This window comes from Tiliqua scincoides, chromosome 1 (genome assembly GCF_035046505.1).
Source record: "Tiliqua scincoides isolate rTilSci1 chromosome 1, rTilSci1.hap2, whole genome shotgun sequence".
Lineage (NCBI taxonomy): Eukaryota > Metazoa > Chordata > Lepidosauria > Squamata > Scincidae > Tiliqua > Tiliqua scincoides.
Window position 1 is genome coordinate 75852509 of NC_089821.1, and position 27572 is coordinate 75880080.

Consider the following 27572-nt stretch of genomic DNA (forward strand, 5'->3'; position numbering starts at 1 on the left):
CATTTATTAATAGGGCCATTGGGGGATGTGAGCCCCCCATCAACACCATGGTGTGTCTTGTCAATTGTCAATAGATTGATGGTGTGCCTTGACAATTTTAGTATCTTGGCAGTGTGCCCTGAGACAAAAAAGATTGAAAATCACTGTGTTAGAGAATGATTTTATTTTTTCACAAATAGCTCAGATTTTGGGCTTTTCTGTGTGTGCATTTTTTTTTTACAAAAATGAGAAGTGCAGAATGCAGTGTTGTGCGTTTCTGTTTCATCACCACCAAAAAAACCTGCCACTATTTATGCATGTTCCCATTTTTTAGATTGTGAGCCCTTCTGAGACACAGAGAACTGTCTTCTCATTCCTTTTGCTGTGTAGCCTACTTAAAGAATGTTTTTGTTGGGAAATAATATACCAATATCCTAAATAATAGTAATAGTAATAATGTCAAATGAGATCTGGTGGTTTAGTGTGAGAACTTTTAATAGTAAGTGTTCAAAAATTGTTTTCTCTAAACAGTCCACATGCTCAATTCCCAAGCTGCCTTTTAGTCTTCAGGGATCTAAAGAATTTGTTTTGAGTTGTGTTTGCTGCTAAGATGAATGTTCTAAAAACACCTACGCCTCTGTATTGTGGCCACAATCTTTCCTCAAGCCCCCTCCTTTAAATCTGTCTTTAGATGAATACATCAGGGGTTTTGCAGAATACAGGAATGACTAACTTTTATTATAGTAAATAAAAAGAATCCTCATTGATTTCTGTGGTTTAGAAATCATGCCCTATTGGCTCATAGCACTTCTTTAAATAGAGCTATCCCTTAGCTTCTTGTCCCCCCGTTCCCCCCACAAATAATGCATTACAGGATATTGTGAAACCCCAGTAAAGGAAAACATCCAAGATACTGCAAAGCTGACTTTCAGAATCCTCCCACTAGATGCAATGAAATATACTTCTGAGCAGAAACACAAGGGATTGTGCTATTAGTGATTTCCGTCCAAACCTGATAGGTGCAGAACGCTGCTAGAACAAGTATTCTGGAGGCCTTGGGCATTTTCCAGCTGTTGCAAAAGGTAACATGGAGTGGACAGCCCAGCCACTGCTGCTGTAAGTCGCAAGCAGCCAGCTCCAAGCAGCCAAAAGACACCTGCCAGTCCCAGTAAGTGGACAAAGGGGAAGGGAGTAAAGCAGACGGTGGGTGGAACAGGGTAGCCCTGAGGGCAAGGAGAAGGGTGGATCAGGACCAGGAAGGGAGTGGGCTTGGCAGCATCTGGCCAAGCCCTTCCTGGCCTCAATCCACCTTCACAGTTCCACATGGACTTGCACAAGCTATGGAGCCAGCACAGATCCATGTAGAGCCAGTAACCCAGCATGGGCTTACCTCAGGACTAGGGAACAAATGTTCCCTTACTCCAAGGAAGCCTCTGGAGGCCAAAACTCCACCACGGGATACAGCAGGTACTGCACTTGCACCGCCGCATTGTCATGTGGGCCGTTAATTAGGCGCTTGTATGGTGGGGGAAATATAGGAGAAGAAACAGGAGGGGCCCCCATATCTGCGGATCGCATATCCACAGTTTCAAATATCTGTGGATGTAGGGCCTCCACATGCCCATTAATGTGATTAGACTTACCTCAGCAAAAATGGTCTTGTTTAAAAGGATCACTATAAGCATACAAGCTTATAGTGACATTCAGGCTGTAAGTTACCGCTTCCCATTAATTTTGATATAGTTTTTTTCAAGTGTCCAGGCTGCCAAGAGGTAGCCTGAATGTTGCTATAAGCTTGTACACTTATAGCAATCCTGTTAAGAAAGACCATTGTCTCTGGGTTGTCTCTAAATTATGTTAATGGGTGAAGTGGAGTCCCTGAAGCTGTATTCCCTTGTATCTGAGATCTCCATATCTATGGGGGTTCGTGGAATGGATCCCCGCAGATAACGGGCGCACCTGTACGTTGTAACTTGGTTGTAAACGTTTATTGCTACGTTTTATAGCAGCAGAGTATATTATAATTGACTTGGGAAAACCTTAAGGTTGATCAGCATATTTAAAGAAAGGGCACATCTAAGTTATTACTGCCATTTTTTGTTTGTTTGTTTTACCTGGGGAAAAAAGAGAATTTGTCCTTGGTGCTACTGTGCTACACAGGACAACTGTTTTTAGGATGGAAGGGCCCCATGGCTAAAACTCCACCATTAAAGACTCAAAGCCAATTGAACCAAAGCATTTTGGAACAAACTCAGGCTCCAAAGTCCTGCCTTGTTTTCATCCTCATTCTGCCTAGCCTTGCAGACATTAAACGAAAAATCTCTAAGGCCTTTTTAAAAGACCTGTTTTGTTTCAGACCACCAAAGACCGTCTAGCTCCTTGGCAGGATTCAATCAGATCATTCCAATATCAATTTGAAAAGAAAAAGTAAAATTTGACTGCTGTGTTTTTAGATTCTACATGAAAGACAATTTTTTAAAAAAAAGTTTTTCCAGTGCTACCAGGCATTTTCGCTACATTTGGACTCTCTTCCCTCCATCTCTCAATCGTTTAAAACAAGTGGGAAAAACAGATGAAAAGTTCTTTTTAAGGGATTTTGCATATAATTATATAAAAAGGATCTCTAAGTCATCCAACATTCAAATAGGGGATGAACCCACAAAAGAACTGAGAAGTGTCATTCTCTGCCAAAACATCATTTGATCTATAGTATTCTTGCTTTTCCCTTACTACGGAAAGGAAATTTTCCACCATATAGTAGTTGAAATGATGTTGGATTAGTTTAGTTTAGTGGTGCTGTTGCTCTGGCTCACAGCTAATTTCTCAGGAGACAGAGCTGGATCCTGTAGGAATGGATCAATCTTCTTCCTTTGTATAAGCCCTATCTCTTTCCTCATTTGAATGCCGAGGATAAACTACCCATTGTGGCATGCTGAATATCCCCTACGGATTATTCTGTAGATATCTGTGATACCCTAAAACAGGATGTGTGTACGTGTTGGGATTAGCACCTAATGTGCTAATGTACACTTTAAACGGTTATTGAAATTAACTGATTAAGCATGCTGCAAATGCAATGCCCCTGCTTCTGTTTATTTTCTGTTTACAGAAAGAACACCCTTTGAGAAAGAGAGACTGGGCTGGTTTTGATGATATGCTTCCTCCTGAACTGGCTCTGCATTTTTAATGATGTTGTGTGAATGCCATGGCCCCTCTTTTCATCCCCCTGACTTTCTCGTAAATCTGCTTAATGGCATGGGAGAGTGCTGTTAATGTACGTATAAGGTGAGTTCAGCAGCACATGTAAAGAAGCTGTTTGGATGAACCGTCCCCTCTGCATTTAGGGAGAGTTTTGAGCAAAGTCAGGGGAGCAGAGGAGGTACCAGGATATGAACACACCAAGAATGCTAGTCAATTAATTCATGGGCCGATTTGGGTTTAAAACTATTCTCCAAACTTGCTCTTTTCTAGAGCTATTTCTTTTGGTCCTTGTGATAGTTGAAAGATCAGAGGTTACGGAATTCAAAGGTTGGCAGAAAAAAGTCAAAGCTGGGATTCACATACTATAATCACTTTTCCTGAGTCATGGTGTTACTGAGTGTAAAATTCATGAGTGTGAATATGGAGTCATACTCCTTCCTTAATATGGGCTATGGTTCTAGTTTGGGCTCTGTCCAGGCACCAGTTCAGACAATAATTTGGATCATATGGGTAGAGGTGTGGGTGAGTACATCTAACACCCACACAGCATGACAACTCACAACATAATCATGTGGGGGGAGAATGTCCTAATCAGCACAGGCATTCCCCAGTATCTGCGGGGGTCCGTTCCGGAACCGCCTTCGGATCCTTGAATCCACAGATAAGGGGGGGTACTTCCCCCACCCTCCACCCCCCTCAAAGCTCCGCTCCCCTCACCCCCAGAGGGTCCTCTGGGGAAGTGGGGTGTGCGTTCAGGAGGGCCCCACAAACCCGATACGTGAATCCACAATTACAGGATCCACAGGTATGCCCCCCATATTTAAACCATGCAGCAAGATACAGTTTGGATGTCCCACACAATTATGTGGCAGTGAAATGGTGCACCAAGTGAGAGGAGATTGTTCAGACACACTCTTTCTCATATAACTCAGTGGGGCCAGCTGAACCCACTATCTGAGCCAGTCCCATGTGTAGTCCTCATACATCTATTCTTTCCCACAGCTTCATCTCCCATGGCAATTTGCAATGTTTTTCTAGTGGACCATTCCGTTGCAGTACATTGACGCATACTTCATATGTAAAACATAGTCAATGGAGGTGGCTGCACCATTGACTGCACCTCTTCAATTTGCTAGGATTTACTTGAAGCAGCTGGTTCTCAAACCAATCATAGGTGACAGTTCTCATTTTTTTTTACATTTATTTTAAAAACCCTCTTGGATGGGAAGGGAGTCAGGAATGCCTAAAACGAGAACAAAGAACCTTCAGCAGCTCAGCTTCTCTGTTTTTTATGCAGATCCACCTCAGGTTGCAAGTTGGAGGGTTCCCTGGGGTGTAATTCCCATTAGGCCCCAGGGTTTTTAAGTTCATGCACAGCTTTCCTAGATCTGGTACAGCTACAACAGCTGTGTCTGCCTGGCTGCCTTTGTTTTTCTAACTGTAAAGGTATGTTTCATTCATTCTCTCATCCACCTGCTCACCTGCCTTCATGCTACTGGGTTCTCGCCCAGGCTCTATCTAGTCCCAGAAACTGGTGCCTCCTGCTTTCCACCTTGCTAATTTTCCATTTTAAAACTCAGCAGCAAGACAGGGTGAGGGATGGATGGCAACAAAATGAATCAATACTGTATTACTTGGTCTGAACGTTGGATGGGGTAAGGAGAATAGATGAACTGACAGTTTTGTGACATTTCTTTTGCTTGTATGTACAGTAAAGCTAATACACTGCACTGCTCACTATTATAAAAATCATCACGTAAAACCAGTCTGGACAGTGTTTCTCCAACTGTGGGTCGGATGCCATTAGGTGGGTTGCAAGCCAATTTCAGCTGGGTCCCCATTCATTTCAATGTTTATTTTATTTTTAATATATTAGACAATGCTACCATGATATGTTTCCACATTTGGGGAAATGTTACAGATTTGCTGTAACAGATTTGCTGATTTTAACAGGCTACTACGTACATGTATATGCTTTTAACAATGCTAGTTAGTGGGGCTTACTCCAGGGGATAGGATTGCAGCCTTATTCCAGGCTTTTAACAATGCTTGTTAGTGGGGCTTACTCCAGTGGATAGGATAGGATTGCAGCCTTACTCCAGGCTTTTAACAATGCTAGTTAGTGGGGCTTACTCCAGGGATAGGATTGCAAGGGATAGGATTGCAAGCAATTGCTGATCTTTTTTTTAAAGATCAGCAATTGCTTGGAGGATTAGGATGGGTCTTCTTTATTTTAAATAAATTTTTAAACTTATATTTATTGTCAACTTTAATTTACTTATTTTATTGTATGAAGGTGTTAAACATTTTCTTGTTTGATGATGTCACTTCTGGCCATGACATTACTTCCAGGTTAATGACATCACTTCCAGTGGGTCCCAACAGATTGTCATTCTAAAGTGGGTTCCGGTGCTAAAACGTTTGAGAACTACCGATTTAAGATGTTTCATAAGAGTGGAAGCATTTCTCAGGCACATACCAACATAGAATTGTTTCAAATGAACAGAGTTTGCCCATCTGGTCTCAATTAGTGGCCGGCAATGAAGTAAAAAAAAAAAATCTATATTTTTCTTAAAAATCATGTTGCTTTCTAAGCCTAACAGCCCAAATCTATCAAGGACCTACAGCAGCAGATCTTATGACTACATGCTGTAGACCCCGTTGCGGCAGTGCAAAAGTCACACTGCTGTCACTTGTGATGGAGCCACTGGTGGAAATGGCCAGTGGCTGTCCCTGCATGAAGGGGGTGATTTGCGGGTGGATTGGAGTGGGGATGGGGGTAGGGAATGGGACATAGAGGGTAGGCCTGAACAGCATAAGCTCACATCACATCCTATCCCCCATTTTCCAAATCTGCCCTTTCCTTTCCTCAGTTTTACACCAGTTACATAACTGGCGTGGGTCCAAGGAGACCCTGAGGTCACCAGAAGTCACCCCTCACCTTACTGAGGGGTAAGTACTTTTTTCTTACCTCTTGTAGGCCTTCTGGTTGCCACCCCCACCATAGTATGCAGTGTGTGCTCTGTTGGTGCAGCTGCATGCTACGGCATGATGGGGGATAGGATTGGGCTATAACTGACTTTCCCCACAATCCCCTTTTCCCCCATAAAGCATTTGGAGAGAGCTGATTGCACACATTAGGAAAGTGCTTTCCATGTATAGTAAAACTCAGACAATGTATTTGCCTTATGGGACCTTCCACATTTATTTTCTGAGTATATTCTGTCACCAGTGGCTGCATATATCAAACAGTGCAATTTCTAGAGAGTTCTCCAAGACCAGATGAAAATATCAGCCATGAGCAAATAAATGAAGTACTTGCCAGCAGACATTTAGCTACTGCAAGGCAAGAGAGGACACTTTCTGAGGAAGCCTTGAAAAGTGGAAAAGATGCATCTTTCTTCAGAACACTTTGGTGAGGGCATCTTTTCAAAACTCGGTTTATATACACTTTACAACTACTTTAAGTGGTATATTGCCAATTGGCACTTGGTTGGTTGGAGAACAAACAACACCTGTGTATTTGGCTATGCCCTTGCAAATGGATAAAATGTTGAGACCAGATTCTTCCATCCAGGAAATGAGTGCTCTTCAGGTCATATGTCTCTAAAAAACAGTTTTGGGATTCAGATACATGCTTTCCAATTTCCAGGAATAGAAAAGTTCCACAAAAGGCAAGGGCTAAATGAAGGAGTGTCTGCCTAAATTCGGAAGCTTAGCTGCTTCGGGGTTCCAGAATCATAGAAACATAGAGTTGGAAGTGACCTAAAAGGTCATCTAGTCCTGCTTGTAGCAGGAATTCCTCCTAGAGCATCTCCAGCTGGTGCTTTGAGCCTCTGCTCTGGTGGAGCAAGCAGATACTGAGCCTCTATGTCAGGCTTCTGGCCTGACATGGAGACTCTTATTTCTATGCCAATCCTTGGGTTGCCATAGAATTCAGTAGGCCCATTGCAGGGCTACTTGCCTTACCCAGAGGAAGGGAATGAAAATTCCCTTCTCCCAAGGAGCCACCGGCGGCGCCTGCTGAGTGCGCAGTATTCAGCGGCAGCCATTTTCTGCGCCACTGCAGCCCTGGGCACCGGGTAGCTCATAATTGGGCTGTTAGTTCTCCCAAACCAACTATTTGCATTTCTGAAACAGTTACAGTCTGAGAAGCCATTCAGAATGGGCACAAATATTTCCTCTTCATTTGATTAGTATCACACTGCTTGTAGTTTAATTTCTCTTTCCCTCATCCAATGGCACCTAGAGCCCCAAGTTTCTTTTTTCTAGATGCTCTAAATATAGATTTGTTGGTGGCTTGATTTTTTTTTTTTTGTTAATAAATGTGAAGAATTGTCAGTGTTGCCAATCTGGTGAAAGAATCGAGGGGCATTGAGAATAACAGGCTCCTAGTCAATCACTTTCCAAATGAAGATTCTAATTATCAAAGTCATAATTATACTGTAGAAGATGCACCTGACAGCCATCAGGCATTCTCAGAGGATAGGAGTCCATGGATCCTATTGTTTTATATGACAATGATGCGACTCAGTGATGCGATACAATAGCAACTGAATCTGAGCTGATAAGTGGAAATTATCATTTGAAGCAGGGATTAGCAATGGATAAAAATGTTGCTGACAAAAATTTACTTTTTATTTGTGCTTTCACAACACTTCCTATTGCGTTCACACCAAAGTTCAGATGGATCAGATCTGATTCCATTTTTCCCCTGTGAGATCTATGACTTGGAAGGCTTAATTTCTGGCAGCAAAGAAAGAAAAGAAAAGAAAACTGTGCTGGATTTAAAAGACCAAGTAGTAGCTTATTATCAAGATATCTTTTCAATTTCACGACTCTTCATTTTAATATGTAAATAGCACTTTCTGATCTTGAGGTTTATCTTTTTGATCGTATTTGGTTTAGTTATAGTGTCTTTGAAAAAAAAATTTAAATAAATCATTAAAAAAAAAAACCAAAACTAACAGACACCTCAACACCATCTGAAGAGAGAAAAACATGCTTGCTGGTTCTAACTGGCAATAACTGAAGTATCAGATTAAAAATACGTGGTCGAATAAATATTTCCAGTTTTGTCCTTGCTGTCTTATTTTTTTCTTCTATGTGCTAATTGGCTGCTAATTAGTACTAATTGTGATGACATTCTGTAATCTGAGAACTTCTCCTCTAACAATTGGAGTTCTGTTGCCCCCACAATGACTAGGCTTCTGCTCTGTTTACTTGTTAGAAGGAGCTATAATTCTACCTAATATCAATAAGAGGAACATAAAGAATGTATACTACAGCAGAGGCTGATTGCATATAATCATTTATATACTGCAAATGATTTTGATTGGGTCTGTGACCTCAGAGCTGCCACCCAGTTGCACTGGGCCCTGGGTTAAAGCTCTGTACTGGATCATATCCCACGGTAGGCTGGAAATCCATGCCACCACAAACCCCTCATTGTCTTTCTTCATTGACTTCCTTCATCCCCCAGGTTGTTTGTCCTCCATAGTGTCCCCATCAGCTTACCAGAAGGAAAAAGTGGCACTAGATCCTCTCACCTTCTAAGAGTTGTCTGCCACCGCTGCCCTTCAGCAGCCTGTCCTTCTCTTGCATTATCACAGGGATCTTGGGAAGACCACCCATTGAGAAATGGGGAGGGCAGAAAGAAGACTGACTGAAGACCAGCTGCAGCTCCTTGTATTTCCCCATTGACCAATGGGGCCAGCAGCAGAAGCAGAAATGGCACAAATCTGCCAATCAACTCATACCACCACTGTCACTGTAAAGGGGTAAGTCAGGTCAGGGGTACGTGGAGCCCTGTGGGGCCAACTGTGGAGAGTTAAGAGATTTAGGCCCAAATCCTAACCCACTTTCCAGCACCTGCATAGCTGTGCCAATGGGACATGTGCTGTTGGGTGGTACTCATGGAGGCCTCCTCAAAGTAAGGGAATGTTTGTTCCCTTACCTTGGAGTTGCATTGCCCTTATGTTGGTGCTGGAAAGTGGGTTAGGACTGCACCCTTAAGCATTCAGTTACTTTAAATATGTGACAAGATCTCATTCTTCAGCAATAGGTCTGAAAGTAACAGCTCAGGGGGTGGTGATTCGACTTGAATCAAGCAATGCTGGGTTTTCCCATCCCTGGATATTTTATGTTACTTGCATGCAATAACAAATATGAATAAGTTATCCGCTTTTTAATCATGATATCTTTTCATTCTGAGCTCTAGCCCTAAGTAGACTATGCATCTTAAAAGAAAGTCTGGGAAATGACTCCCTCTGCCTGACACTCTGGAGACCCACTGCTAGGGAGAGTAGATAATACTGGGTGAAATGGTTCAATGATCAGATTTAGTATAAGGTACTATTATATGTAACACTGTTCTAGAATTTTGCCTCAGTTCAATTTCTCCATGAAATATGCTGTTCCACTCCGTCTTCTCTTGCATGCCAAACAAGACATGCAATAGCTTTTTGCCCTTCTGCTTGGCAGAGTGCACTGTTCTGCTGCTAGCTGAATATCTGTTCTTCCTTTCTTAGGGAGACTGCTGGCTAATAGCCCAGAATGACTGATGAGAATGAATGGTTGGGAGCTGCCTGCCTTATGAAAGACCTATAGAAAATGCACATTCTCTTCCAATGTGCCCAGCACAGCGGTCAATTCCCTCCCTAAATTGTTGGCATTTGGGGGAGAAAGGAGGCAGTAATGGGGCACTGGATAATCTGTACTAGCTGCCATGACACTCTATGGTGCAATCATCTTTATGACCCAATGGAGCCTCTTGCTGCTGGAGCAATCTGCCACTTTTAATCAGAATTCAAAATATGCTCAAACACCCTCGCCAGATCCTTTGCATAAGTTACCCAAAGGCTTGTTTAAAGGCAGAAAACCCAGGTGTTAACTTTTTACAGTAAGATCCATGAAGCTCCTGTAAACATGAGTGCATTATCTTTTGGAAAGAGGATAGAAGCAGCACCTTCTACCAGCCTAGTCACCATTGTTGCAACATTTTTGGAATGTGCAAGTAGTACAAGTCTAATTAGGGCTGCAATCCTAACCACACTTTCCTGAGAGTAAGCCCCATTGAACAAAATAGGACTTACTTCTGAGTAGATCTGGTTAGGATTGTGCCCTAGGAAGAATGGGGTGTGTGTGTCTGCGTACATCTCTATGTGTGTATACATCTCTATGTGCGGAGAGAGAGAACTCAAGAAGTGGTTAAGAATAATCTAAGATCAGTCTGAGTTGCAGGAGCAACAGGCCATGATTTCTTTGAAGTAAATCCCACTGAAAATAACTGAAAATTCCACTGATCAGGGATTTACTTTCAGGTAAACACATCCAGGATTGCAAGCTTGGTGGCTGAATTGGCATTAGTGGGCTAGGGGAATGGGAACATTGTGTGCGTGGGATTGACTGCAGTGTTGACCCCAACATGGGCCATAACAGAAAGATTTGTCGAGAGAAGAGCAAAGCCTGTCTTGTTTTGAGTTGGACAACAGTGGATTCCTTCAGAATCCAGGGTCTATCTAAGTGTCAGAGAATGTGTACAGGTAGAGGTGGTGGGATGCCAGGCAACAGCTGCTGGCAGTTGATATGAGGCAGCATCCATCACCATTGCTGGCTGAAAATGTAGAACAGATAAGCCTAACCTGCTGTGTACCAAATTATGCCAATGCTCGGATTGACTGGCTGCAGAACTAAAACAGCATCTCATAAAAAAACAAGCCCTGCCTTGTAGCAGAGGGAAGAGCACCAAGGAAAATACTGTATTTGCATGCGGAGAAACTTATGATAAGAAAAATAGGCTGCATATTTTTTGAGGGCTTTTTTTTTTCTTTTTTAAAAGGTATCCCATAATGCATTCCTGGTGCTTAAGAAATACTTGTTCTGCCTATTACCATCCATCTGAAAGGACAAAGTAAGGACTCTTCCCAACAGTAGTTCAAATATAAATGTCCAAGAGGAAGAGAGTGAACATTTTAAACAAAGGCCCTCTTTTTGAGGAGAGGAAAAACAGGGAGGAAAGCAAGAAATACTTATGCTGAATCATCTGCACTGCTTCACTGTATTTATTTGAAATACTCTGTTTCAAAGGCACAAGTGAGGCAGCTTGATTCACTCTCCCTCTCCCTCCTTCGACCTTCTAGCCACTCATGCGTGTGCGTATAGTTTGTGCAGGGTATGCACATGCATGTACGGGTGGCATTTTGTACGGCTGGCTTGGGCAACATTAGATCTCTTGACTTACAGCCCCATCTCAATGGGGCTGCTTGTGCTGTTGTATAGCAGTTCCAAAACAGCCACAGCTGTATCCCACAGGAGCAGGGAGGCAGCTGGAAGTCACCTCAGGCTAAGAGAACATTAGTTCCCTTACCTCATATTGAGCCTCCAGCCTGCCCAGTGGGGCTATTTGGAGCAATCTGCCACTTTTAATCAGAATTCAAAATATGCTCAAACACCCTCGCCAGATCCTTTGCATAAGTTACCCAAAGGTTTGTTTAAAGGCAGAAAACCCAGGTGTTTCTAGACCAGCTCAAATCTGGCACAGAAACAAATAACCTTGTGTAGGGCTTTCAGACTCGGGACAGGGGTTAAGATCCAATGGAGGCCTCCTTTGCTGCCCCTTTCCCAGGTGTGAACCGCCCTCATCCTCACACACCTCCTGCCCAGTTTCACCCCCTCTTGGTCTTCCCCTCACCCTCTCCCCACCCTGGAATGGCTCCCCACCACTCAGCAGGGAACTCACTGGTGATGGCTCCCTGAGCTCCTCTAATTGGTGCAGAGCTCCATTGTCCACCTGTGCTAGCCTCCCTGCTGGTGCCTTGCTCCTTCTGGCCACCACAACGTGTCTTTTAGTATGTTTATGATGGCCATCTCTCAGGTGGTGCACAAGAAACTGCCACTGGCCCAGGTTGGATTGGGCCATTAGTGACATTCAGCCCATCTCTTATCACCTCCCCCCCCCCCAAGTTAATATGAATGATTTCCTAAACCTCTTGTTTCTTTTCCTGTCCTCACTTTAACAAAATGACTTGTGGTCTTCCAACCTGATGTTTCCTGCAGAGAGACCTGGTGTTTCCACCACCATCGCATGCAACCACAGCCCTTGAGTCAATAGCAGAAAGTGAGACGAAACAACCCCAAGAGATCTACAAGTGTCCATGGTATAGAAGTATGAACTCTCATTAGATAGATGGTCTGAGACAGAATGAGCTCTCTGTATAAAATGGAATAAAACTGAAGCAGAAATACACCTAACAGACTGGCTTAGAAAAATCCATATAGAAGTAAGAACATCTTACAGAATAGCATGGCAACAGGAATGTTCCAAGGGACTTGGAAGGAGAGACTATTCTCCTAATTTAGCCAACAAGCTTAAAGTTACATTCATAATCCCTGAGACATACAGTGCTTCAGGGTTTCTTTTTCATTGAACAGGCTCTTCCACACAACCGAGGATAAGCTGCCTCAAAACTCTGGTTATTCCCATAGTTTACACAGCTTACTATGTGCAGGCTTCCCATCTCACTAAATTCCATTGCCTTAGGCTAAGCAATGAAAGTTCAGGATCACAAATGTCAAGCATAATTAAAAACAAATGGAGTGGCCATAACAAACAAGGGTTGGCGGGTTGAGAGACCAGTCACAGACTCTTCGTGCATTCTCACAAAGCTTCACTGTTCCTTAGATTCATCAAATAAATGTACACAACAGAAATGAACTAGAACTTTAAGACAATCAGTGAACACACTGTGGTATTGTCAGGGGAGAAATGGAATCATGCCCGCTGTCCCCGCTCCCAATGTCCATGTGTTCCTCTGAAGGTGTGTATGAAGACCAGGGCCAATCCATACATGGCATGAACGATGTAGCTTGCTCACATAAGGTGGTGGGGGAGTGGCAGACTTCTTCTGGTCTGCCTGCACAGGCACAGTTTTATATTTGGGGGGGGGGGCGGAGTAGCATCAATCTGTCCTCACATGGTCCCTAAAGTGAGTAGGTAGGTAGTGAATACCACTGCTTGCATGTGAAAAATCCAAGCAGTTTCCTTTAGAATTCACTTAGGAGTGTTGCTTGCAACTGTATATTCCTATTCTTACCTTCCTTCTGTCAAGTCCATCGTTAGGGATCAGGGCGTATTCCAAATTGTTTGACTGGACATCATCACTACTGAATCCTATGTAACAGAAGTCTCAATTGTCCATATAGTTACAAGCCTCCCTCAGCTTTGTTTTTATTTCTAACATCTAATCCCAAGTCTCTCAAAACTCTATATTGATGTTCAGAAGCTGCACTCTATTAGTTGAGGTCATACAAAAGTAACCTAGATAACTCAGAGGTTTTACTGAAAGGCAAACTTTACCTTTCAACTGTGTTTATCTGTGACCTCTAGATATTATTCAGAAATACAACATTCAGATGTTCTCCCTTATTCTTCCACTCCTACTCAATTCCATCAAGTAAAAAAAAAAAAATTCTTAAACAATATACCAGACAGGATGGAAAATAGCCATAGTATGTAATTACGATTGACAATAATGATCAACAAATCTATGAAACTGTACACACTCTTCATGAGCCACTATACTTGTGCAAGCCAACCAGATATCTTCAGAAAGCAGAGAGACACACAACTCTTTGGCAGAATGGTGTCTTTCCACCAGGAATGTTATGATTAAGAATATTTATATATTTCTTTTCAACTGACAGCCAAAAACAGTCATAAAATGGTTTCCAAAGCAGAATAAACGAACAGATGTAGAACAAATACCAGTAAGCAACCAGTAGCAAAGCATTATGCTGGTGTGAATGCAGCTCCTGAAATCTAACATCCCTCTGGGAGCAGCAGTAAGGCAAAACGGTCATGGACAGTTCAGGGACATAAACCTTTTCTGGTTGACCTTTCCTCTAACTGCATGTTTTTGGAAGTTCATAATGAACTGGGTCTAATTACCAGGGCCTAGGAGGGGGAGGGGTAAATGGGGGTAATTTGTACCCTGGCCCAGGGTCAGAAAGGGGGCTCAGGAGTCAAAGGAGGGAGCCCAGAAAGTTCCTGGTCTCTTACATTTCCCTATCTCACCCAAACTCACTCCCTGTGCATGATGCTGGGGGCACAACCATGGGAATGCAGTGGCAACTGCTGCTGCAAGCCATATACACCAAAAACACACTGTAGAGCAGCAAAGCATTCTGAGATGCCACCCAGAAGCTGCAAGACATTCCAAGTGCTACCTGGAAGCCACAAAGCATTCCCGGGCACTACCCAGCCACAATCAGAGTGGAGGTTGAACTTGTTGCTGCTACATCTCTTGTCTCTCCCTGTATAGTAACAGGCAGGCAGGCAACAAGCACATGTCTGAAGCTATTTTCACTGGAGTAAGAGAGGTAAGGCTCTGCCTCCTCCGCCTCCCCTGTCCACACTTCCCTGCACAGTTTTCAAGTGGATAAACAACGGAATGCCTTTTCAGGTTTGTGTGGTCCAATGGTGGGATTCATGGACTCCGAGAACAGGGCTCAGGGATCATAACACTGTATGCAAGGATGGGAGGGTATGTTGGGTTCTACTCAGACTCAGTGAATGCATGGAGGGAGCATACCCTCTTGCCCTTCCCGTGAGCATTCACTACATACACTGGTATTTACATTGATAAAAAGACTTGAGCAACCGTTACCCTGCACGTGCCTGATCTCATCTGATGTTGTAAGCTAAGCAGGGTCAGGCCTGGTTACTACTTGGATGGGAGACCGCCTGGGAATACTGGGTGCTGTAGGCTTATACCATAGTCTTTCGAGACTGAAGGTTGCCAACCAAAAAGACTTGAAGGGTGCATACTTAAGGGCAATCCTGTGGGCAATAAGAACCCCCCTGAATATTGCACAAAGAGATCTGGAACCAAGGCTCTACAAAAGCTCATGCAGCTCCAGCCCTTATTTCAATACATATTTCTACCATTTGGTTGAAATAATAACAATGATGATTGTTGTGGATAGTTAATTGTAACACAATGTTGCCCAGAAGGAAAAAGACGTGCCTTGCCACAGGCCTCATTCCAAGCATTTGATTTCCCTACATAGTGTGTGTGTGTGTGTGTGTGTGTGTGTGTGCGTGTGTGTGTGTGTGTGTGTGCGTGTGTGTGTGTGTGTTTCTACAACACAACCACACTTGGGGGCACTCTGCTCCCTGTCACAGAGAAATATTCAACCAGCAGCCTGTACGTGTGTGAAAAAGCAAGGAGGCACCTGACTTTGTGCTCTACTTTTTTTTGCTGGGCTTTGCAGTGTGGGCCGTGTTGGCTGTGCAATCGATAACAGTTAAGGAGGAAAGATTTCACTTTATGGCACTTACTCGGGGTGTTGAGCAGCCGTGACTTTTTGCAGTGGTAAGCTGCCTCCTGCTCACAGTATTCGGCACTATTTATCATCGCCTCCAGCTGCTCCATGCTGCTGTTGTAGCTGAAGCTCATGGTGTACGGCTTCCCGGGATCAGCCCCACGGACTCGAGTCAGCTCTGTGTTGTTGTGCTGGACTACAGTCCAGATCTTATCTTCTGTTAGGTGAAATGAAAAAAAAAAAAAAGATAAGCAAAAGCTGGGTCAGCTGAAAGCTTCGGAAGTTTGATGCATTTCTTCATTAGAGACAAGAGCATCTGGACATGAAAGCAGTGAAAGAGATAACTCTTTATCAAAGGCGATCTGAGAGTTAATTCAAAAACAGGAAGGAAGCTCCACGCTAAGCCAAAGTACACACCAAACTGGGGCTGAAAACAAAGCAGACTTATCTGAAACCATCAGTGACCCAGACGTAACCCAGATGCTTCAGAATTTCAGCTGATGTGCATTTGGCCAAAAAGTAATGCACAATGAAATCTGGATGGCTAGAATTATGTGGAAAGCTTCAAGTTTATACCCCCATGACTTACAAATTATTACGCAACTTCAATTACAAGAGACTCTTGGTCAACAAAGCACATCAAGCATCTTCATCCAACTGGATAGCCAACAACACTGGACTAGATTTACAACTATTACCCTAGTTTTACTCTACAACAAACAGCTCAAAACTCAGTAATCAAGAAAAATGCATTGCCCACTATTCTCTTCAATATGGACTTTTAAAAAAACAACATTCTATTTTAGTGAAAGATACTCCATATTTTCCTTTCAGTGATCCAACGAAACCGATCTCTCTTTTGGCTGCCAGTTTTTTAAGCATGGTGAAGGGTAAGAAAAACATGAGATAGAACAATGCAGAAGAAGGAGAGCACATTTTTCACACACCTAGAAAGAGTTTTACCTCTTAGGCATGAGAAGAACAGCTCCTTCCCTTAACCAGATGGGAAAGGCAGGATAAAAATACTTCAAATCAATAAATAAGAAGCACATTACAGAGATGGGAAGCCAAGGAGATTGGTTACAGGCTCAAGGGTCAATCTAATAAGAGCAAAGGTTAAGAAACCAACTCCGCCAACTCCGTTCCCATCTTGCTGGCCCGGAGCTGGAAGATTCTTGCATATCTACTCAGAGGTAAGTAGAGAGAGTGGTCAGAGACACTGCAGGGATCATTTGGGTGTCACAGTCAATGTGCTAGTGACAGTTTCTCTTAGCTGAAAGCAAGCGGTAAGGGAATTAGGCAGGTAGGGCTCCTTTATAGGCAACAGAAAGAAACATAACAAAAAATAGCCTTACTTATGGGCAGCCCAATCCTGAGCTTCCCAGCTCCCGCTGGAGCAGTGGTGCCAAAGTGGCTACCACTGTACCCAGCAGATGCCAGGAAGCAGCCAGAGGTCTTTTTGGGGGAAGCCTCAAGCCCTGCAATGGGGCCTTTCAAGTCTGCGCCAGTTATTTTGCCGGTGCAGACATGAGAGACTTGGTGTTGGGCCTTCTGGTCTGACACAGAGTTCAGGATCTGGCGGAGCTCTGCTCCACCAGTCCCACCCTCCTCCTGTCCAGGTTCCTTATCTCACCCCACCCTTCCACCACCCTTGTACCACCGTCCCCCTGCTCCCCCTGAGGCCACACCGCTGGCAGTTGTACTTACCCCAGCAGCGGTGTGTCCTTTTCCTGCCAATGCTGGGCCCGGCATCTGACTGGCACAGCCCAGCACCGTTGCTCCTTACTCACCAGGTGCTGTAAACATGCATAATGGCATGTTTATAGCACCCAGTGCTGGTGCTAGGGTTCAGCGCCGGTGCTGGCTGAGGTCAGGATTGGACCCTAAGAGCCCAATCCTATGCATGTATACTCAGAAGTAAGTCCCATTATAGCAATAAGGTTTACTCCCAGGTAACTGCAGATAGATTGCAGTCTTAAATATGCATAGGATTGCACCTTAAACTGTATATCCAACAAAAGTTCTACCAGGAAATGGTTCAGCTGTACTCTGTTTATATGCACAGTAATAAAGCATTTAAAGCTGCAACATGCCAAGCACATTGAAAACATATACAGGTTGAGTCTCATCATTCGTGAGGGTTCCCTTCCAAGAACTCAGTGGATTCCAAGAACTACAGTATATCAAATCAATTTAAAAAACAAAGTCTCTTTGTTCTGGTGATTTAAAAACAGACTTGCTGACCTTTGTAATGCACACAGAGGCAAACAGTGTCTCTCCAGGCACTTAGGCTTCACTAAGAGGCAGCAATACCTCCTTTCACCAGGAGCCAGCTGTTGCTGGACTAGTGCTGGTGGGACACTGGTGCTCCACCGCTCTGTGGTTACCCAAACTGCCGGGCAGCAGAGAGGTAGGTGGGGACATGGAGAGAGGCGGGGAGGAGGTATTTCAGGGTGGAGGAAGGCGGGGGGAGGGTGGAGAGGAGTGAGGCAGGACCGGTGGAGCTCAGCTCCATCAGATCCTGAGCTCCGTGTTGGGCTGCGCAGTCCAACATGGAGGCTCTTGATTCTGTGGCAGCCCAAGAAAGATCTAGGTTCAAGCCTCACCAAGCCATGAAGCTTCCTGGGTGACCTTGGGTCAGTCACTATCTTTCAGTCTCACCTACCTCACAGGGTTGTTGTGAGGACAAAAGGAGGGGAGGAAGTACATACACTACCTGAGCTGCTTGGAGGACGGGTGGTATTAAAATGTGAAAAATAAACGTCACCATGCCAGTCAAAGAATGGATGATAAGATAGGACAGTTTCCTGTGAAAATTCACTAGTTATTGATGTTCCTGCTTTTACTACAGCTGCATCAGTTTCTCTTCCTCCAAGATACGAATTCTGATATATAAAGTCTTCATTCTAACCTTCCACCTCCTCGACCCAATTAGGTCTGATGGCGATGGAACATTTAATACAAGTTGCACGTTACAAGTTTAGAATGAAAAACAGGCCTGATGGTGGCCGGTATTTTGCTATAATTGGGTTTTGTAGAGTTTCAACAGGGAAGGAGGAGAAAAGCAAATGTACACTAACTTTTAAGTTCCTGAATCCACCAAAGTGACTCTGACAACATTCTGCACTTTACCAGTGGGAGCTGTGCCTTGCCGCACCACTTGAAAGACTCTTGCTGAGCTTTTCACTTTAAGCTACAGATATTTGCCACTCTGCATATTGCAAAAGCTGCTCATAAGGAAGTTTAAACACACACATGCCAAAAACAGAGAAGGAAAAGCTGCCTGCCACCCACCCACCCACAGCAAACCACATGGCTAGCATGCCTGCTCTGGATCCACTGATGAATCCTCTCCCCTTTTCAACAAAAATGGACTTTTCACTGGTGCAGGTGCTATGCACTGGGGATTTGTTGACGAATTCATTTGGAGTAGACTGCAGCCTATGCTTTCAACAATTGACTAGTATAAAGGCAACCTTGCTGTGAAAGCTCAAGAAGAAAGAGAGGAGGAGATGGAAGGAGTGCTTTTTAAATGGGTTGCCTTCATAGAAGTCCAAAGAAAAGGATACTGATAGGTGCCAATAGAAAGAAAGGGAAAGAAAAGAAAGAGCAAGGTGGAAAAAAAAGTTCTATATCAAGAATGCACTTTCTTTCCCAATAAGCTTCCTCAATCCGCTGCCCCTAACTTTTAAAACACAGAACCCAGTGGTGACTGCATGGTGGATATATATATATACATACACACAGCACCCAGAAAAGCTAGATTCTCGACAATATGCAAAGAATGCAAGATGTGATATATGAAGTCCAGCATGGGGGAGCTAAATCCTTTTCCAGCCTGTGCTTTCTTTCAGCTGTTAGTGTGCAGGTACACACTCATGTGAATCAGCCCTTAAATTGTACACTATTAGCAATGCCACTGGTGAGGTGACCCACTAGTGCTGACTTTTGCATCTTCATTGGCACTGTGCTCAAGAATGAAAGTTCCCCTTCAAGATAAGAATATGCCTAGAAGAGTGTCAGCCTAGCGTTCCATTTTGCTACATGACGTCCAGGTCTGCACTCACTGCTTTGGCGGCCATTCTTCTATTCAATCAAGCACAGTAGCCAAGAAAAAAGACTGAAGTGGCAGTCGAGCCTGGTTAAAAGTTGGTTCACTGTTAGTGAAACATAGAAAGAAATGCCTGGCAAAATATGGCTTGAGCAAGAACAGTGGAGTGCAGTCCAAGCAGACCAAGAACTGACCAAATTCAGGAGCTGCAAGGTCAATGCAAAGCAACAATTTGAACAGCGAGACAACAGAGACAGTAGTATCAGTGCAAAGGGAGTATGGCATGAGAGGAACCACTAGGAGTTATGCGACATTCTGGACCAATGGCAACATGGCTTACCCCATCCGCTCACAAGGCAACAATAGCCATTTGACTCCTCCTCTCCCAAGACTGTCAGTAGCTACTCCACCTGGCTGCAGCAGAGAGGGAGATAAAGCTGCATGGGCCAGTCTATAAGCTTAGCTGGGACCACTGTAAGCTGTATGGCCACACAGCCATGCAGTTCAACACCAAGCTCCAGACAGCTCAGAACTTGGATAAACCAGAAGTCAGTGATGACATATGGCATCATTGCCAAGTGCCCGAAGATGCCCTGCCCTGCTGCACAGCATGTGAAAGGGTCCACACCGCAGTATGAACTCCTTATGGGAAATACTGGTTGGGACCAGTTATTATTTGGCTCTTCTCCTCCCAAAATTATGTGTTCAGTGGCCAGCTCACCTGGTCATTACATAACTTGAAAATGCAGGTTCTTGAATACACTTGCTTTGCTTTGCTTTCCTCATTGCTTTTCCCTTCAGCATAATATTTATGGCATTGTAAACCTATGTTTGGGATCTATGGGGTGTTTTAATTGGTCTACAGCATTTAGAACATATTAGGTGCTTTAATAATGAATAACTAGAGAATCCTGCTTCATGTCACATATGGATATTTCACACCTGGACATTTCAAGCTACAGCCATGTGCAGAGAGAAAACACAATAGTTTTAGTAACTGTGGTTCCTATTTCACACCTGGACATTTCAAGCTACAGCCATGTGCAGAGAGAAAACACAATGGTTTGAGTAACTGTGGTTCCTATTACAAGTTTACAATCACTGTGGGTATTTGAAATGTGTCTGGTGTGAAAGAGTCGTTTTCAAGCTCCTCTAAGGACTGAGTTTCTGTAGGCTTGGAGATACAATCCCCACCTTCAGCAATGGTTGTGTACATCTTTCTGGAGGAATTAGTTGGCTATTCAGGGATTGCGAGTGTGGCTCTGTTGAATTTGGTGCCTTCTAGCTCAGCATACCTGCTTTGGAAATAATTGCAGCAAAGGGCATCACCAAATAAGCTGTGATTCGTAGGGTATGTAAACAAGCCCTGCTTTCTTTCCTCACTTTAATAAACATGGAAGAACATTATCACATTTATGTCCTATTTTTTCCTCTCTCCATTGACTTTAATTAATTAGGTCTCCCTGGACTTGCAAGTATACAGAGAGAATGAGAAAACAGCTCTCTGCACACGGTTTTTCATCTCCATCTCAACATTATTATTTCATTACACTCTTGGATAAATTTCAAGCCAGGCTCAGGTAAAGCAGCTGAAGGACAACTGATGCTCCTTGCGTTGCATTAACTTGGAAAAGTTCAATTAAGCCAGCAAAGCCCAAATATCTTAAATGTTTGTTAAATCATTTTGTAATGCACCGGTGACAATGGATGAATTCCAAGATAATGTGACAATTTTATGTTTTAGTAGTTTTATTTAATGGTCCAGCGTATAAAGAGATTGCAGTATGCTGGTAACCCTGAGGGATGTTTCTAGAGAGAGGGGGGTGGAGGTGGGGAGGTGGGTGTTGTCTTTTGTGATGCTTACATATTTCAAACCTGTTTTCATACAGTACATGTTGTCTGAAGAAAACAGGAGCAGAGCACATCTCTATCTTTACCTGATCTAGTTTCTTCTTCCCATTTCAATGACCCAATCCTATGGTTAATTTATGATAGTGGAACTTGTGTTAATGGTTGGCAACCTTCAGTCTCGAAAGACTATGGTATAAGCCTACAGCACCCAGTATTCCCAGGCGGTTTCCCATCCAAGTCCTAACCAGGCCTGACCCTGCTTAGCTTTCTGCTGTTATAAATGCTTCAGCAGCACTGGAAATGGTGAGCCATTGCCTGGAGCCTCAGAATAGCCAACTGAAACTGTTGGCAGTTTTGTGAGCCTGAAACTAACAGACCCTGGCCCATGCCGAACTAGGTAAGGTAGTAGAAGGGTTGATTCTGGGATGGTTTGGTGAGAGGAAGGGCAGTGGGCAGGAAGTGGGCTGGAGGGATTGGATCTTGGTAGCAAAAGCACATGCCTGATTTATTTGAAGAATTTATATATTGTATTCTATCCCACCTTTCTCCCACGCTCAAGGGGATTCGAGGCAGCTTACAACCATTACTAATAAATTAATGCTAAAAACATTAAGTCTAAAGAATGGTTTTTAAACATTAAAACAGAACAAACAACCAGAATATTAAAATCCATCTCATTACAACACCAGCCCATAATGTCAGTCGAATGCCTTCCTAAGTGAAAAGAAATCCCCATCAAAAGGTCTCCAGAAGGGAGCCATTCTCAATTCCAGGGGAAGGGGGATCCTATGCCTGATTTTCCAATCTGCTTCACCCTCTTCCTCTCCTCAGACTTACAAGAGTAAAATAGCTGGCATGGGTCCTAGAGACCCATAGGCGATTACTTTCCATATTAAGGCTTGCTAGGGAAAGCCCCTTCTGCGCCCGCAGCATCACGAACCTGGAGATTGCGTTGATGCCTTCTCCCTGGCCCCGCAAGCACTTAGAATGGCTCAAACTCTCCCTGAGAGTTTGAGAACCGCTGCAGTAAGTAGTTTGCAGTGCTTACATAGCTCATGGGTTTATTCTTCCATACTTGTAAGCATCGGATCACCAGAGGAAGAAGGAAAGAAAGAAATCTCTACTCTCCTGGGTGCATGCATTCTCTCTAAAACAGTAAGAGATATTTAACAGTTTTACATTTCCATCATGGGCTGCTTTGGTACTGACAGCATACAAATTCAACTGGGCTAAAGTAAAAATAATTTTGTTCCTTATCTCCAAAAGTTCTAATCTAGCTCACATTTTTTTTTTTTTTTTTTTTTGTCCATTGTGTTTGGAACATTCCTACAGCAAATGATTTGTTCAAGGAAACAAAATCATTTCCCCGTGATTTAGAATGTTTGCCACCAAACAAGATTATTCAGACTGATTAAATTTCATACAAGCCAAACATACAGTAAATGCTACAGGAGCAAGAAGAAAAACTGCCCTGAGAGTTGATACAAAGCATGTGTTCCATGCTTCCTGGTACTACTGCTCAAGTCCCCCCTCCCCCCTTAAAGATGTTCCCTGTGGATCATTGCTATATTTAGCTTTAACACTGCAGTGGTTCTAGTGGTTCTCCCAAGCTATTCCAAAAGGATCAAGTAGCCTCCACCCCAAATGGCTATGTTCCCTTCACTGAGATGACTCTGTGATTATGATGTTATTGTTACTACTACTACTACTACTACTACTACTACTATTTCCACCTTGGCCAATAAGGACATGAAGGGTGGTGTTACCTGCCAAGACAGAGGCTGGAGGGTTTTCAAAAAATAACAGCCCACTCCAATCTGAACCTTGTGCCAGTGCAGGCCCCCTGCGCTGAATCCCAAGTGTTGCAAACATTCCGTAGGGCACATTTGTGCTAACTTGGGAGTTGACTGGGCTGGTGTGAAGGCCTATATTGGCTCACTCAGGCCAAATTCCACAGCTGTACTGGCCAGAGCATGTAGGTTTGCATGGGTGAAAAAGGTTGGTAGGTGGGCATTCTGGGCATGGGGAGGGGAGTATCTAGACTGGGGGAGGGCAGAACAGAGGAGGGATTGGGCCTGGGAGGGGGTGGGATTTGCGGTGGCAGTGCACATTGTGGCAGCCAAATAGCTGGGGCAGATCTGAGTATCCCCATAAAACTGGCTGGGGAGTTACACCTGGTAAGGGGAAAAATCCCCTTCCCCCAGGGTGACCTCCAGCCTGCTCCTAACCTGTGCAGGATATAGCACAGGCCACTGAGGGCTAGCTATACCAGCACAGGTTAGGATTGCACCCTCTGTCAATAAATACATAAATAGTGAAGTAAGTTCCTGTCTATCTATCAATCATGCAATGTTCTAATCATGTATCCCAGTGGTTCAAACACTTTTAGCACCGATACCCACTTTTTAGAATGAGAATCTGTCAGAATCCATCAGAAGTGATGTCATGACTGGAATCATCAAGCAGGAAAATTTCTGACAATTCTAGGCTGCAATGCTACCCATACTTACCCAGGAGTAAGTCCCATTTACTATCATTGTTAAAAGAATATACATAGTAGCTTGTTTAAAGTACAGGTCTGGAACATTTCCCCAAATGCAGTCACTTGCCAGGGTAGCATCAAGTCTAATATATTAAAAATAAAATACTGAAATGAATGGAGAACCACCTGAAATTGGCTCGCAACCCACCTAGTGGGTCCCGACCCACGGTTTGGGAGACACTTGATATATCCAATTAGATAAAATAAGAAGTCTTATAACAAGTTTAAATAAGTGAAGCTTTTGTGTGACTGACAAGAGACAAAGGATGGAATCCTAACCACACTTTCCTGAGAGTAAGCCCCACTGAACAAAATAGGACTTACTTCTGAATAGACCTGGAGAGAGAGAGAGAGAGAGAGAGAGAGAGAGAGAGAGAGAGAGAGAGAGAGTCCAGGGCTTTCCTGCCTTGCTTGGAAAATGAGCATAGCCTTTCCACACTACCCTGACATAGCTGAGTATAATAAAATGGTTCCAAAAACACTGTGGTGTGAAATTGCCTGGATATGACTATTCATTACTTCCTAACGCAAGGACCTTTTGCTGAATATGCCTGCTGAAGATGTGCAGATTGCTGTGAATGACAAATAAATGTCCTAGAAAGAACAAGCTGGCAGTTTCTTCCCTATAATGTGCCAGTTTGCTCAAGAATTTCACTGCTTTACACGGTGTCTTTTCCAACAGTAGCCAAGTATTGCCCAGACGGAGATAACAATGCAAGCAATTCAACCTCTTGCCTTTTTTGAACTCTGTCCTCATATTGTTCACTGTATTCATTCAGCCTCAGGCAGCACAGACAATCCCTTTGCATGGACTGCTTGGGGAACTGACACCCAGATGAAATGGATACTGAGATGCTTACACAAATTGGTGCTATGAACTAACTTTTTTCTGTGGGTAGATATGGGCTCTTCTTGTGTCCTGAGAGTGAATCTTAGGGCGCAGTCCTAACCCCTTATCTCAGTGCTTTCCATAGCGGTGCCAATGGGATGTGTGCTGCATCCTGCAGTTGGGTGTCACTCCCGGAGGCCTCCTCAAAGTAAGGGAATGTTTGTTCCCTTTCCTCAGAGCTGCATTGCCCTTATGTCACTGCTGGAAAGCACTGACATAAGGGGTTAGGATTGCACCCTTCGCCTCAGCAACTTTTGGTGGCACCCAGTGTAACTACTCCAAGAACAGAAGAATGTGTCACAACAGGAGGTTCTCTCCAAGTATGGAAAAAGCATTCCTCTTGCACAAAGCATCCTTGTGTGAGTGGAACGCTCCTTCCTTTTTCTGAAGGAATTTGCAGTCACGGTGTGAGACTTTGGATGGAGTCCACAGTCACTTTTAGTTGACTCACACTGATGCACAGTTGAATTAAATCTAATAACTGTTCTAACGTTGTGGTATTCTTTATGGGAGATACGTGTCTACCCATTTACATGGCATATTGATCTCTGACAGTGGTCTTCAACCTTTCTCATGTCACGTCCCAGACAGACAGACAATTTAGGAGACTGGGGACCCACTGTCAACTCCGCCCCCCTGGGACCCTATCCACCAACTCCCTACCCTGTCATGCCCTCCCAGCACTGTTTACTGTAAGACATTCTTATTACAGAGAGCAGAAAACGTTATCATGAAGCCTGGCACTAATGAAAGCTATTTTAGCACCATTACTAAGAACCATTACTTGTACTAAGTACAAGACTGGAACACAATCTCATGGGACCTGAAGGGGTACACCAGATGCTTCCCCCTTTATTTAGTGTTGCTCTAGTCCAGTGGTGTTCAACCTTTTTCATTACCGTAAGTTGCTGCAACCCCACAATTGAGTCTTCGTGACCCCACTGGGGTCCTGACCCCAAGGTTGAAGAACACTGATCTATGTCATGCTACAAGTTTCTTAGCATAACAGTAGTTTGCCAATGGCTATGTTGTGTGGGCAATTGTGGCCTTTCTTGGGAAACTGGGAAAACAAAGCTGTTGGCTTTATGGTCTTCTGAACAGAAATAGACACCAAAATGTGAAAGTAAGAGACTTATTCTTGGCTAGAAGTCACTCTTATTTGCTTTATGGTGTTTCCCAAATAGATTTTTTTTTTACTATTATGGGCAGTCATAGAAAAGGATTTTCATTGTTCCTGCTCCCAACCCTTTCAAAGACAACAACAACAAGGCTTTCAATAAATACCTGACCAAGTTAAAATTAAGCATTGATCTTGTCATACCCACTTCTAAGTGTTATTGATTTCTTGGCCTGGGGTCTGAGTACGACAGAACTGCAACACTGGGGGAAACATAGCAGTAGAGTGGCTCTAGGCATTGTAACCAAATAGTTCAGACACTGAGGTTAAAACATGGTCCCCTTGGGGCGTGGAGGACTCATTTTAAACATTTTTCAGTATATCGAGGGAGATTAGTAAGTGAGTACAAGGTATGGAACGAATGAGTATAGATTTAGCTCTGAAGGAAATTATCAGCAACATCTAAAACTCTTAAGACAGAGGACATAATCTATATAAAAATAGATAAGGAGCATTTTACAAATTAATTGGGAGCAAACACTTTTGCCATCAGGATACTGGCAGTCAGAAAAAAACCCAAAAACATTTGCTCTATTCTAAATGTCTATTGTGGATTTTTTGATGCACAAAATGGCTCAATCTAGTCCACACAGAGAGATCTTCACAAGGCATTAAATGTGTCCTGCTCTCTACCTTTTCCCATAGAAAAGATACATGGAAACTCATTATTACCAATAATGGGAAGCCTGGGTAAGCTTCCCATATCACTGTCTGTGTCGTGTTCCTGCCATCACTGCTGGGTAGTCCACTCCTCTACCTTGCATGTGAAGCCAGGGAGCTGTCCAGCATATCAGATTTCAAAATAGAAGAACTGTCCAGTGAAGTAACCACAAGGAGCTAAGCAAATAGAAATGCTGCGTTATTGCAGTGGTTCTCAAATTTTTTAGAGGCACTGCTGCCTGATTTATAAATGCCAAGGGGTATGGCTATAATGGTGATTGGGCAGCAGTGTCCCCCCCCCCCAAAAAAAAGCAGCTTGTTTAACTTTTGATCCAGATAGCCTCATCTTCCTTGTCAGTGTCATAAACCACCAAAAATTGGATCAGGATCCACTGATAGGTTCTGAACCCACAGTTTGAGGACTGCTGCATTATAGCTTTATAGATCCCCTGAAGCCCCACTCCTTCCAAGAGACTCAACAGGCCACTAATGAACAGCATACATGATTACATGCATGATGCAGTCAGTGCCTGCCAGGGGAGTAGTACCATACTTTGGACGTGGACTGATAGCACTAATTCCATGACTGGTTTGCACAGCACAATTGACCCTGTGAACAAAGGCCACATTCTGGGACCTTCTGGACATGGAACAAGCAAAGTCATTAGCAATGCAAAAGAAGGGTTTCCAACTCTAGCTGCCCTCAATAAGTTTGTGGCTAAATTCAATCAAGGAGTCCACATAAACTGAACCAATGGCCTCCACAGCTAGCTACCACATCCTTCATAGGGTGCAAAACAATAGAAGGACCAGGCAATAGGTCCACTTAGGACCAGGCAATAAGCAATCAAGGGCCATCAAGCCACAACAGTTCCTTGATGAACAGTTCCTTCACCCC

The 27572-nt window shown here is 43.6% G+C and overlaps 1 protein-coding gene across 1 annotated transcript in view; it reads right to left on the bottom strand.

The window, feature by feature from the left end:
- Positions 1 to 27572, bottom strand: part of CNTNAP5 (contactin associated protein family member 5) — a 301528-nt gene that overhangs the window by 104694 nt on the left and 169262 nt on the right. The window contains exon 14 of the mRNA XM_066621342.1: positions 15521 to 15721. Coding sequence (XP_066477439.1) covers positions 15521 to 15721 — 201 coding nt within the window. The remainder of the gene's footprint in view (positions 1 to 15520; positions 15722 to 27572) is intronic.